This window comes from Amphibalanus amphitrite, unplaced genomic scaffold, assembly GCF_019059575.1.
Source record: "Amphibalanus amphitrite isolate SeventyFive unplaced genomic scaffold, NRLGWU_Aamphi_draft 000518F_arrow, whole genome shotgun sequence".
In the NCBI taxonomy this organism is placed as follows: Eukaryota; Metazoa; Arthropoda; class Thecostraca; order Balanomorpha; family Balanidae; genus Amphibalanus; species Amphibalanus amphitrite.
Window position 1 is genome coordinate 217372 of NW_024882012.1, and position 12689 is coordinate 230060.

At 46.2% G+C, this 12689-nt stretch overlaps 1 protein-coding gene across 20 annotated transcripts in view; it reads left to right on the forward strand.

Moving 5' to 3' along the window:
* LOC122393147 (broad-complex core protein-like) overlaps nucleotides 1–12689 on the forward strand; it is a 104999-nt gene that overhangs the window by 50696 nt on the left and 41614 nt on the right. Inside the window, exon 7 of one of the 20 annotated variants that reach the window (XM_043388853.1) lies at nucleotides 7994–9079. The exons of 13 other annotated variants lie outside the window; for them this stretch is intronic. In XM_043388853.1, the coding sequence (XP_043244788.1) occupies nucleotides 7994–8364 (371 nt within the window). In that variant the 3' untranslated portion in view covers nucleotides 8365–9079. Of the gene's footprint in view, nucleotides 1–1435; nucleotides 1669–2714; nucleotides 3461–4679; nucleotides 4987–5777; nucleotides 6008–7993; nucleotides 9080–9551; nucleotides 10668–11141; nucleotides 12188–12689 lie in introns of those variants that run through there. 6 more of the 20 variants (XM_043388857.1, XM_043388858.1, XM_043388878.1 and 3 more) reach the window with 6 other exon arrangements.

A 12689-nucleotide genomic window follows, 5' to 3' on the forward strand; every position in this document is an offset into this window, starting at 1 on the left:
CTGATCTACCTCATCATAACATCTCTCCGTCTTTTCACAGCGGCAGAGAGGACGGAACGGTGCCCAATATGTAGCGCCAGCTACAGCCATCGTCGCTCTCTCCTTCAGCACATGAAACGCCACGAGGGAAGAACCCGTTGTCCCATTTGCCACTCTGAATACTCGATGATACACCATCTGCGGAGACATCTAGTGGTGGCACATAATCTGAATCGGGAGCAAGTATGTGCCTTGACGGGAAGACCGGGGAGTGTGGTGGCGGAGGGGTGGGGAGGGTATGGAGACGGAGGACAGCATGGAGTTGGGGGAGATGTGACTGGAGGCAGTCAGTGGAGCGTGGAGGAAGCTGGGAGCTCTGCTGGGACTGGGAATGAAGAGTGGACATTGTTGATTGGAGTAAAGGAGGAAGAAGTGCGGACTACGGGGTTGCATTATAGCGATACGGTGGTATGATAATGCTGGTGTACTTGGTAGCTTGGGAGTTTTAAATGGGAGTTTAAAAGCCTAGATCGTTATTGCCGTGAGCTGTGAATTGCAGTGATGAGCGTTATCGATTTAAACGTGTTGGGATCGCTTGCTTTCCCTCACCGTCTTCCGTTGATCTCCTGAGGTATCATGGGATCCAATGTATTTAGGAGCAGTGGAGTTTGTACTTATCCTGTGATGTTTCGACTGATGCTTGAGATTGAGTGTGTTGTAGCTAGGGGAATGGATGTTTGTAAGTATCATCATGACATTTCGTACTGATTCGGGGGAGCAATGTTTTGATGATGCATGTTGTCACTATCCAGTTGGCTGTATCTGTTTGTATTCGCGATAGCCTGGTTCGTGTTCGATTTGTGTGTTCTTGTAACGTGTGCACTTTTCATCATCTCATTTTGCTATTCAGTTTTGTTGGCTTTGTTGGGTTGCATCCAATAGTTTTGTGTTTTGTTTGCTTCGATGAAATCGTGATGATTTCGATGTTTGGCGTCTCGCGGGAAAGTGTAACTTTGAACGTCTCGTGTTTGTATTTCGTTTTACGGAATGGCTGGTTTTTGTTTGCTCTGTTCTCACTATGTTCTACCGCACTTCTGTAAATACATTTCGTTGACACAGTTTATTTTGTTGATGCTAATTGATATCTCGTAGCGCACTTTCACCATGCTTTTGATGCTTATGGATGTAACTTAAAAGAACGAATAATAGGCGAAATAGCAAGCTAAAAGATTATTTCCTTCCGTTCCATCATAATATCAAACGACACATCACTTCCCGAGGATGAATTTTAGGTTTTCGGCATTAATGACCTGCAATGTGCCGACCACATCACTAACCCGTCCGCCTTTCCTTGGTCGTTATGAAACATCACTCACAATTGGAAGGATAATAGCTCTGCAGAAGCTGTAACATGTCGAACATACCGCTGACCCGCCATCTTTTCCCGTCATTTCAGGGGGCCCATTTCAATGTGACGTCTGCGGCGCGTCGTATCCCGAGCGGCGTCGACTCAACGAACATTACAAGAAGCATATCGGGAAGACGACCTGTCTGCTTTGCCAACGTCAGTTTGCTACGGTTTACGGGCTGAGGAGGCACATGCTGCATCAGCATGAACTAACGCCGGTAAAAGTGGATACGTTGACAGAGAAAAAGGGGACGCCGCAAGTGTAAAGGTGGAACCGTTCGCCAAGAAGAGATTTGGGAATGGAATGGTGGACAGTGGCTGGTTGGTGAGAAGAGGATTCTGCAGGTGTAAAAGTGTGCGCGTTGACGAGCTGTGAGGAAACTCAACAGCTGTAGCTCAAGGTGGACGCTTGCGAACAAAAGAAAACTCTGAAACTGTCATGACGATCGCTTTCCATGAATGGAACTCGGGAATTCTGCTAACGATAAGAAAGGTCTTAGGTCCCGTGATGGTTGCCTTGTCGGTGGCTCACAGCGAATGGCTAGTGATGTCTCCTTTTGTAATGTTCCTTAAGCATGATGATGCGTAAGCGATATTGCAAACAGATAGTGTATTCTCGATCTTGGTGCCTGGCTCGCCCTTGTTTCTATGTGATCATCAGAGATGAGGGAGCTTTGAATCGACTAGGATATTGGATAGGTGCCTTTTGTTTGAAAGTCGTCTTTGCGCAATGGCGCGAAGTCTCGCTGTTTTAACATTGACGTGCTCGGTGAAGTAAGCGCGTGCGAATCGGTCGTTTCGACCAGAGTGCAGCTATGCTCTAATTCAGCCTGTGCATATGTCATGATGTTCGATTCAACCATGATCTTTTAGCGCGAGTGTTTCTTTGACTTCATGCGAATGGAAAATACACTAACCGTGAAACTGGATCTTTTTGAGGACTACATTTGTCGAGACACACGTTCAACCGGCATGGTCGTCGTGTAGATCTTTGGAGGGAAATTCACACCGGATGCATTTCTATGAAGCGCATCCAGCAAAACGCACAAATGTGTATGAAGTATGCGATAAACGTTTGTGCCAAAGCGCGCACTTGACAGATCTGCAATAACGCTGAGCATTTGCAGCCGAAACGCTGGTCTGCAACTGACTCGTATCTATTTCATGTGCCATTTTTGACAAATGCCGTAGCACAAAGCATTTATCCACACATCAATGCATTTTTCCATAAGCTGTGAAAGGCGGTTGCCAGTTTTCAATTGGAATCCGTTTGGCGTATGCACCAATACCGTGTAACCTGGCCCTGAATATTCCCTTCTCATTCCAGATCGGCCGTACGCGTGTCATCTCTGTGACGCTACGTACGTGAACCGACGTCATCTGATATCGCACATGAAACAGCATCAGGGCCAGACGTGCTGTCCTCTCTGTCAGAAGACGTTCAGCGCTCGCTACAACATGAGAAGACACATGGTGATCAACCACAACTTGACCAAGGAACAGGTGGACATGTTGATCAAGAGTAACGTCGAGACCATATCTGGAGAGGAGCTGACGTATACGATGGATAATCTTGGTCGTGCGAGCGGAGAGTGAGAGATGGTGCTTATAGTTGGTGCCGTGACCCGGATAGTGCGGCTTGTTTTTGGAAAATCGCAACGTCACCTGGTCTTAAGTCGTGACTGGTTGTGGTTCATTGCATATGATCCAGCATTTTAAATTAAGTGGAAAACTGAAGATGCGTTCTAAAGATATGAGCTGCTCTTTCCGACACACAGCTTGTGCGCCCTATTGTGCTTGTGTGTCACCTTCTTTAGCGTAATTGGTGCGTACTGCAAAATGTGCATCGTACGGTCGCTTGCAGTTAGTAGGGAATCTTTTGTTTTGTCATGGCACATTTGCATATGCTAATGTGGAGTACAGATATAGGGTGCAACCTTTGAAATAAGCTTGATCCCTTATCTGCTTGGACTTAAGCCGAACCATCTCTTGTCTCAACGCATTTTACCGTCCTATGTTTCGTGACTGTTGGTATTAGTAAATAAATCATCAATAAAAATATGCTTGACTTTGTTTGTCTGTGTTGTAAAGCATATGGTGTGAAACCATGAACTGCTGGTCTAAAACTCGTATTTTGCCTTCTGGCTGTCTTAACCCGCGCACCGACGGGGGGGGGCGGATATCCGCCCCCCCCTGAGGTTTTTCGCAGATAGCGGGAAAACCGCGGCGCGTAGCGCCGCGAAATTTGGTATGACTATTCTCACATCAATTTTACACATGGTGTGCAAGTTTGAACCTCCTAACTTTCAAGGTCAGGTCACCAGGTCACTTTGAATGACCCAACCTCAAGTCACTTTTTTGCAACTTTGTCACCGTGCCAGAGCTACAGTAGATGTCGGAGGCCTTTGAAAGTCGCAGGATGTTATTAGGTCATTAGTAGCTACAATTTGTATATCTCGGAATTTTGATGTCGGTGACCTAAGGTCAGGTCAATTTCGCGACCTCCCCATTATAAGTCAATGGGGGAAAAATCAACTCCCTGTTTTTACCACTAAAACGGGTCGGAATGGCCCCATATACCATACATGACTTCACATACGATCAACCTTCACTACCTTGAGGTCTGTTTTGCTGTTGGGCAGCTGTAAGGTCATGTGACGTCATCAAAGGTCACCAAAGGTTTTTTGCCAATAACTCCTTACAGGAACAAGATACAGCCGCGCGGATGGTCTCATTGTGTTCAGCTCGTCAAGACGCATCGAATGATATACATGATGACCTCGAGGTCACGTGACCTGAGGTCAACCTTTGACCTTGACCTTTCGAGGTCAACATATATATCATTCGATGCGGATTGACGAGAGGATCACGATGATGCCCTTAGTTTGTTCCTATCTTGACTACTTCGAAAGTTATTCGAGAAAAACCCTCTCCATATCTAGCGCCGCCATTTTGACTTTTTCGACCCCTGTGACGTCATCTTTGACCTGACCTGAAAATGACCTTAGTAAAAATTGTAGACCTTGTCCGTGCGTATCCGATGCCGTTTACCGCTTGTCGCTATCTTGCTTCGTTCTCGAGATCTCAGGGGGGGGGGGCGGTCATCCGCCCCCCCCCCGTCGGTACTAAGTTGGCGCAGACCCCCGTCGGTGCGCGGGTTAAGATATATCCAAATGTCACTGTCTCTTGCATAAGTATTGACACGTGTTTGCGCAACATAGATTAGCATACTAGATATATCAAACAGCTAACATGCAATTTCTCCTCTAAACGTGTCGTTTTCTCGTTACAGATCGCCCATTCGCTTGTCGCCTCTGCAACGCACGCTACATCAACAGACGCCACTTACGGGACCATATGAAGCAACACTTGGGTCAGACGCGCTGTCCCATTTGTCAGAAGGAGTTCAGCTTACGCTATAACATGCGAAGACATGTGTTGATGTCACACGATTTGACGAAGGAGCAGGTTGACTTGCTGATCTAGTAGACTTGCTTGCGTATGCGACAAAGCGACGATGGTGACTGGGAAGGATGGTATGTGGGATGATGATCGTGACATAGGAGATTTTGATAGTTCATGTTTGGTGCCGTGAACCGGATATTGCGGTTTGTCGCAAGAATGTTTCGTGGACGGTCGCATGGTTGGTGGTTCACTGAGCTGTGGAGTATACCAGTGATTTGTTCTGAACCGTTACCACACGTTTTTGGGAAGTTTTGGTGCTTCGTGCGTGTATAAACGTCGCTCCTGTAAATATTGCGTAATTGAGAGCACAACAGAATTCATGCTGGCTTCGAATTCTGCCCTTGGTGAATATGCCATTATTAATGCTCAACACAAGGGTATGCTCTGCGAATAAGTATGGTGCAAACTATATTCTTTCTTTAATTATTCTCATATTCTTTGTGTGCAAAACTTTGATTTTCTCAACAGAACGACCCTTTTTGGCATGTTGCGATTGAAGCAAACTTCATTCTCAACTTTTTACCAGATTGACTAATTTGTACCCATTGTTTGTTTTATAGCCCGTGCCGTATAGTATTGTGACGTTTTGTACAAATAAATAATTACCTGGAACTTCGAGCGTTTTGATTTTGACGATTGTGATAAATATTGATCAAAAGAGTTACGGAGGGGCTATGGCCACCCATATACTTTTGCGTCATTCCGCTGTTCACCCGAAGGCTATATCCAAGCACATCATCATTAAAGTGAAAGTACCATCAGCATGATGAACCTAGCTGTTTTGGATTTATTTGTTTCTGTCAGGAGTCATAAACAGGTATAGTACACAGGTATTTGTCAGGTATAATATACATTATTTGTATCTAAACAGCTTTTCTTCTGTTCGTAGATGTTTTCCGTGTCTAAACAAAACACACTTTTTCAGGTCGGCCATATGCATGTCGTCTCTGCGATGCAAAATACACCAACAGACGCCACCTGAACGACCACATGAAGCAGCACCAAGGTCAGACCCGTTGTCCACTGTGTCAGAAGGAGTTCGCCTTCAAATACACCATGCGGAGACACATGCTGATGTCGCATGATTTGATGCAGGAGCAGGTGGACTTGCTGACAAAGAACAACATCGCGGAGGAGTAGACTGTGCAGAGGGTGATGTGGCAATGGTGTAGAGAAGGTTGGTTGATTGTATGCAAAGTGGGAAGCGAGAAAAATGTTTTGGTTTTGGGGGGGGGGCTGTGCCAAAAACGGCGATGGTGGTGGTGTGAAGGCTGCCACAAGATAAGATACATGTCTTGTGCGCGGGAGGTGTTTTTTTTTTGTATCTTGTAATAGGCCTGTGCAGCTGTGACGTGGTGATGAAGCCACGACGCTGACGTTGTGTTAAGGGGCTGATCTTGCATCCAGTCGGGCGTTGCACTAGTGGGAGTTTGGCTCGTTGACTCGGAGCTATGAAGGAGTGAAGATGATTCTTCAGAACGAGAGTTACTTGAAACCTTTGCGTTTTTCCGATGTAGGTATATGATCACATCTTGCTTAGAGAAGGCAGGTCATGTTATTTGCCGTCTGACAACTAGTAACTTCTCTTCTAAGCGCACAGGCATACAGGGTGTTTCTGAAAGTGCTGACACATTTGTTTTGATATTTGAAGGAATTTACTACATTTAAATGCACGTGTTCAATACACGAGACGAAAGAATAGTTTTTGGAAATTTGTTTGACAGCATCGGTACTTTCATTCATCACGCCGTATTACTGACACGAAGGAAAAGGCTAAGATAGTGCATTTCTACTTTGAAACCAATTCAGTTGTTTTGACACAAAGTCGCTGATCTGGATCTGGATCTGGATCTGATTTGCACAACCGGATCTGGAGCGAGGAGGCCCAGGACGAGGTCACAGAAGATCAGCTGCACCCACCCTGATGCACTGCATGGTGCGCTGTGAGGAGCACGGGCATTATCGGCCCAATCTGGATCGTTCTCGGGCGAGGTCCTCGCAGTGACGGCGGAGGGTTATCTGCACCCGCTCAAGAAGTTCTGGACTGCGCTCCAGAGGAAGTGTGTGCGACACCATCATCAACGAGCAGTGACTGCAGCAGGATGGTGCCCCCGCTCATGCAGCCACTGTGACCCTACAGTGGCTACATGAGCGCTTCGGGGGGGGGGGGGGCTCACTTCCCGAGGCAACCCCACCAGGTGGCCACCAAGGTCTCCAGACCTCACGCCGGTGGACTTCTACCTCTGGGGTCATGTCAAGGAATGAGCCTACAAGAGTGAACCCCGAAACATTCCCGAGCTGAAGGCTGCGGTCCGCGCGTGCGTGAGGGCGGTGACGCCCCAGGAGCGCCGCCGAGTTCTGGAAGCAGTGCGCCGTCGGGCCGAACTCTGTTCGGCTTGAAGTGGTGGTCACTTCGAGCACCTGCTCTAGGTTCCAGGAAGGGGCTCAGATAGTGATCATTGGCGATGGATGTGAATTTCCAATGATGACTGATTAGTTGTAGCCAATGACAATGTGTGTGCGTCAATAAACATGAGAGATATAGGAGAAATAAATGTGTCAGCATTTTCAGAAACACCCTGTAGTTTTCATTTGTTTCACGTCACACATTAATCATGAGGGAAATGTGTCATGTGTCCTTTTTTATTTGCTCAATATTTGTCTCGCCATAAGCCGCGTTTACGTATATGCTTTGCATTGGCAGCGTGTTATTTGTAGTATGAGTGTGAGCAGTTGTCTTGGGAATGTATTGCGTTATTTGTATCCAAGATGTCGTCATTTTTATGTTTCAATAAAGTGTATCGGTGAAAATTCCTTTTTCAGTGAAATTCTATGGCATGTTGAGGTAAAGAAACTGCGCAATGATTCGAACGGCAATCGTGCGATTTGCGGCCCCTTTGGCGTCATATTCAGGTACAAATGTTCATGACCATCATAGTCTGCTTCATCATCATGATTATCACATTTGTGTCATGAGATCCCCGTCCCTCATTTGAATCCCCGTTGTGTCATACTTTATCACCACTAACCCAAGCGGGAACTATCACTGCTATCGTCGCCCTTTTCTACGCCACTTTCGGCTCACTTCTGTGCCATAATGTCCCTTCTGCGTCATGATACACCACCCTTTTTCTTTTCCAGATCGACCTCGACATATCTGCCCGGTTTGTGGAGCCGGCTACATCAATCGCAACCACATGGTCTCACACATGCGACAACACCAGGGGGAAACAACGTGTCCGTTCTGTGGCAAGGAGTTCACCCTCAAGTACAACATGAGGAGACACATCTTGACGGCGCATAAGCTCAGCCACGAGGAGGTGAATCGGCTGACCAAGACTAGGATGTCCTCTAGTAGTGTGAGCTCGGGATGGATGAACGTTACGCCGGGAGTTGCGAGGGGAAGCGAAGGGGAACGGGGCGAGTTTTCGGGAGTTGTTGAAGAGATAGGTGGGGCTGATGTGGGAAAACCTGGGGAGGGTGGGTCTTCAGGTGGTATGGGTGGAGTCTGATGAATACTTCGGTCTCTTGGATGCCGCTTTTTCAGCGATCATGTGGAAAGATCAATCGAGTGGTGGTTATTATGATAAGTTCCGACAAGAGTGTGATATATGAGACAAATTGTCATGTAGTTTGGTTGGTAAACACGGCTTTATCTATTTTCTGTGTTCTGTATCTGTGCTTATCTGTACCCATCTGTGTTCTCACCAGTAGTCTGTGTGGCTTCATGATCGTGTAGGCTGATAGACCATTCTCTTGGCGTTTCTGTCACGTTAAAACCATGTATAACATAACAAACTTGTAGGCGTATGGCGGCGTAGTGAACAAAGGTGAACATTATTTTACCGTTGGTGTGTATCTTGTGAGACCCAAAATGTAGTGATGATAAGCTCTTTCTTTGTTCTGCGCTTTCCGTGTGATGTAATGGAAATGCTCTTCAATAATGTTAAGATGAATGTTGATTTGCATCCCGGGATAGTAACCTAGGGGTTTCGGGGGAATTTTTGAACAACCTTTCTTCCAGGATAAGCTTCATACGCTTTCTTTGTGATTTAAGTAGATTTTTTTTGTAAATACGTATGAAATTGTTTGTTGTAGACATGTTGACTTGGGCGTTAATTTAGCTAAGAATTAGAGTGAGGAAAAGAGGTTAAGACAACTGCAGTTAAGTAACGACTGATTTGTGTTCTTAATAAATGTCGTAAGGGATGCAACTGAGTTTTTTCTCTTTTTATGGTGAAACGTGGAAATACTCCTACTGGCGAATTAGTTAAGCACATGCCTTTATCAGAAGTAAAGCTCAATGAACGTTGTTACGTATTACTCATACCGAATTGATTTTGGCATGATAAAGGATTAACGAACATGACTGAGCGCCAGTAGAAAGGCGAGTTGTATATTTTTATCATGCTTGCGCTACCGTGACTTAATAACAGGGATGGCCAAAGACGTTGTCCCGAAAAATATACATGAAATAATTGCTTGCCATCTAGCTCGTAAGTTCAAGAAGTCGCCCATCTACAAGTAACATCCTCCCTTCGTATCCGGCTCTGTGCACACTTGCTATCTAGCTCGCACCTAAATAAGTCATCTGTCATCAACTTAAACCCTCCTTCTTATCCACAGCCTTACCACACGCCTGCCATCTATCTCACGTATGAAAAAGTCAACTGACACCCCCCCCCCTCTTCTTCCACAGAGTTTCCGCACGCCTGTCATATCTGCGGCTCCCGCTATGCCCACCGCTGCAACCTCATTTCCCACATGAAGAAACATCAAGGACAGACTACCTGCCCTTTCTGCCATCAGCCGCTATCAACTTTCGGCAACATGCGAAGACACTTGATGAGGAAGCATGGGGTGGAGCAGGATCAGCTGGACGCAGTGATAAAGAGAATGGGTAGTGGGATGTCGTGGAACCCTGTGGGGGTGGGGAGCTCTGTCGCGAGCCAGCGGAGAGATGCCGATCAATTGTAGGCTTTGGATGTATCCGTACATGGAGAAGGGCAAGAAAGTCCTTAACATTTATAGGTTTTTAGAGTTATGAGGATGACTGCAAAATAATCCCCAACATGTGTTTTCAGGATGGTTGTGTTATCTAAATCGTTCGTATGCATCGACATACATATAGGTAACATGTTACAGTAGGTTGCGGAACTGTTGGGGATTCGGTGGATGGTTAAAGGACATGTGGTGTAGGTAGGTAAGACGATATGTAGCTAGTTAAGTTGGTGATGAGGGTAGATAAGTTGGTGATGAAGGTAGCTAAGACGATAGGTAGCTAGATGGGCGGATCCATTGTGTACTGGCCACTGTCAATGGCCCCCATGTTCATTGTTCACATGGCTTGTATAGACATCGTCAAACTACACTGAATCAATATGGTATATCAGTATAGAATGCTGATGCGAAGCCAAAAGGGTGCTGTTGTACAAGAGGTGAATGATCTGGTGGTGGGGTTGCGGGCGTCTTTGCTGTAAGTGCTGCCGATGCCTTGCTTGTCACTTGTGGACAGGCTCATACTGTCGGCGTTGAAGCTCGTGGTGTTAACGTTGAACACGGTGTTTTAGCTTACTGGCATGCTCACACAAACACAATGCTCTTGTATTATTACGTCACGCGGTAGCCTGAAGAAGTAGTTGATAAGACTTCAAACGTTCGTGTTGCGCCGTTGCATCTTTTTCAGTTGATACGTGGTTACGTAGAATGATGCCGATTAGCTTCTACGCATTTGACGAACATTTGGATTTATGCTTTACTGTTTATCGTTTTCACCTGTCCTCGCTTTGTCACTTGAATACATGCAATTCGGCGACTTGGATTTGCGAATGGGGCTCTGCTTGTTTACCGAATTATTCTTCGACATTTTTTTTTCTCATATGGTCGAAATCGCCATGACGCCAACAATAAAACAATGTTCTTAATTTAAAATACTATTTTTACACCAGTTGCAAACTTTCATAGCAAAGTGAAGATTTTCACAAATATATTTTCTGTCGTTCATATTACGAATGTTGAAGCAACATCAACAGCATTACCACTACCTAATCTGTAAGCTAAAGATGCTTGTCTTCAGCCCATTTCCTTTCCTTTGAGTTCCTGAGGCGGCGGTAAGCCTCCGTGGCTTTTGCAGCCTCTAAACTTTTAGCTTATGGTACCCAATTTCTTGACAAGACGTCTTGCTTCAATAAAATAGTGTTGCGCTATCACCAGTTTCTCGTTTGTCGTAACCATCATAAGACTATCGTATGTTTATTTGCCGCTATCACATCTCCTCCCCCTCTTTCAGACGATCCAGTTTCCTGCGACATCTGTGGAGCTAAATACAAATACCGGCGCAACCTCAAAGAACACCAGAAGATGCACCAAGGTCAAACCACCTGCGTCATGTGTGGCCAGCAGCTCTCCGGAATGAGAAACATGCGGAGACACATGGTCACTCGACACGGCCTTCCGCAACATCAAGTTGACGCCATGACGAACAAGAGGGTAGCGCAGTATGACTGGAGTCTTGTGACGACGGCTGCGGTGACTGGGGCCGCAGGGACTTCGAGGGCTGGTGATAGGTCGGTGGGTGAAAAGACGGATTGAAGGTGTTGGATTGACATTGCGGAGGTATTCGCAGGTTTGCGCAGGTATTTGTCACTGCGTGGGTACGTCATTGTACTTGTTTGGCAGGTGTGGGCTCGTTTGTGCTTGTAAAGAAGAGTGGGGTTGGATTATGCTTACTCGAGTTGTTTGTACAGCTCCCAGGAATGAGAGGAGTGTCTTCTGTGTGCAGTGGAGGTAAGCTCGGTCTTAGACAGAAAATTGATTCATAACCAAGGATCGTGGATCGTGGAGTTTGTATCTCCTCGTAGTTGTTAAGTATATGCCAGTCTGTGCGATGCTTTTGTGTTCCAAGCAAGGAGGCCAGTGGCGAATTTTGCTGCTTCATTTTTGTAACTGAATTGCGTCGAGTAGCAATTTTCTTTGGTGTTGGTCTCTTTTGATTTGTTTGTAGGCAGCCACGTTTTATTAATTTGATGGGGTGCTCTTCGTGCTGGTAAATTGTGGAGGCCGCTCAATTGGCACACTTACGACCCACATTCGCATCAGGCCTGGGGTGGGATTTGGCCAATCAAAGCTGGAAGCTCTGGATTTGTGTTGGATGTGAAGGACCCGGAGGATCTGAAACAAACGTGGATATGAGTGACTGATGTAATTATTCTGCGCCAGGCATGTACGTCATGCCTGCGGAACCTTGGCAGTGGCTACAGTTACGCGTATGCCCCGGGAATGTGCTGTTTCCTTGTTTGCTGTGTATATACAAATATACGAAATCGACAATTTATTGTTTGCTCTTTGCGTTTAAGATCAAAGTTGCTATATTTATACCATGTAATGAGCTTTTTTTACCGTTATCTAAGAGCGTCCCTCATTCAGCGTCAACGTCGAAACGACGCCACAGAGTTACCTATGTTAGCTTGAAGAACCACTTTGACTTTAAGCGCATCACAGCAAATCGACACTCATGCTATTTCCTGCCCGGGAATTTATTAATCCTGTCACACGTTGAGGCTTTGAAGTATAATGCGCCAATATTTTAGGAGTATCTGCGTGGCTATTTCATCTCCCTCATCACCACCCATGGATTCAGGTGGATTCACCTGCCCGATATACGCCTCCATCTTCTTACACCAAGCATAGGCGGCGGAACGGGGGGGACAACGGGGCACCGTGCCCCCCTTGATTTTGCCATTTTAACATTAGCACTATGGGCGTTGCATGGAGAGAATGGGACCAAAAGTCGGCAGTGCCCCCCCCCCCTTAATTGAAGGTGTTCCGCCGCCACTGA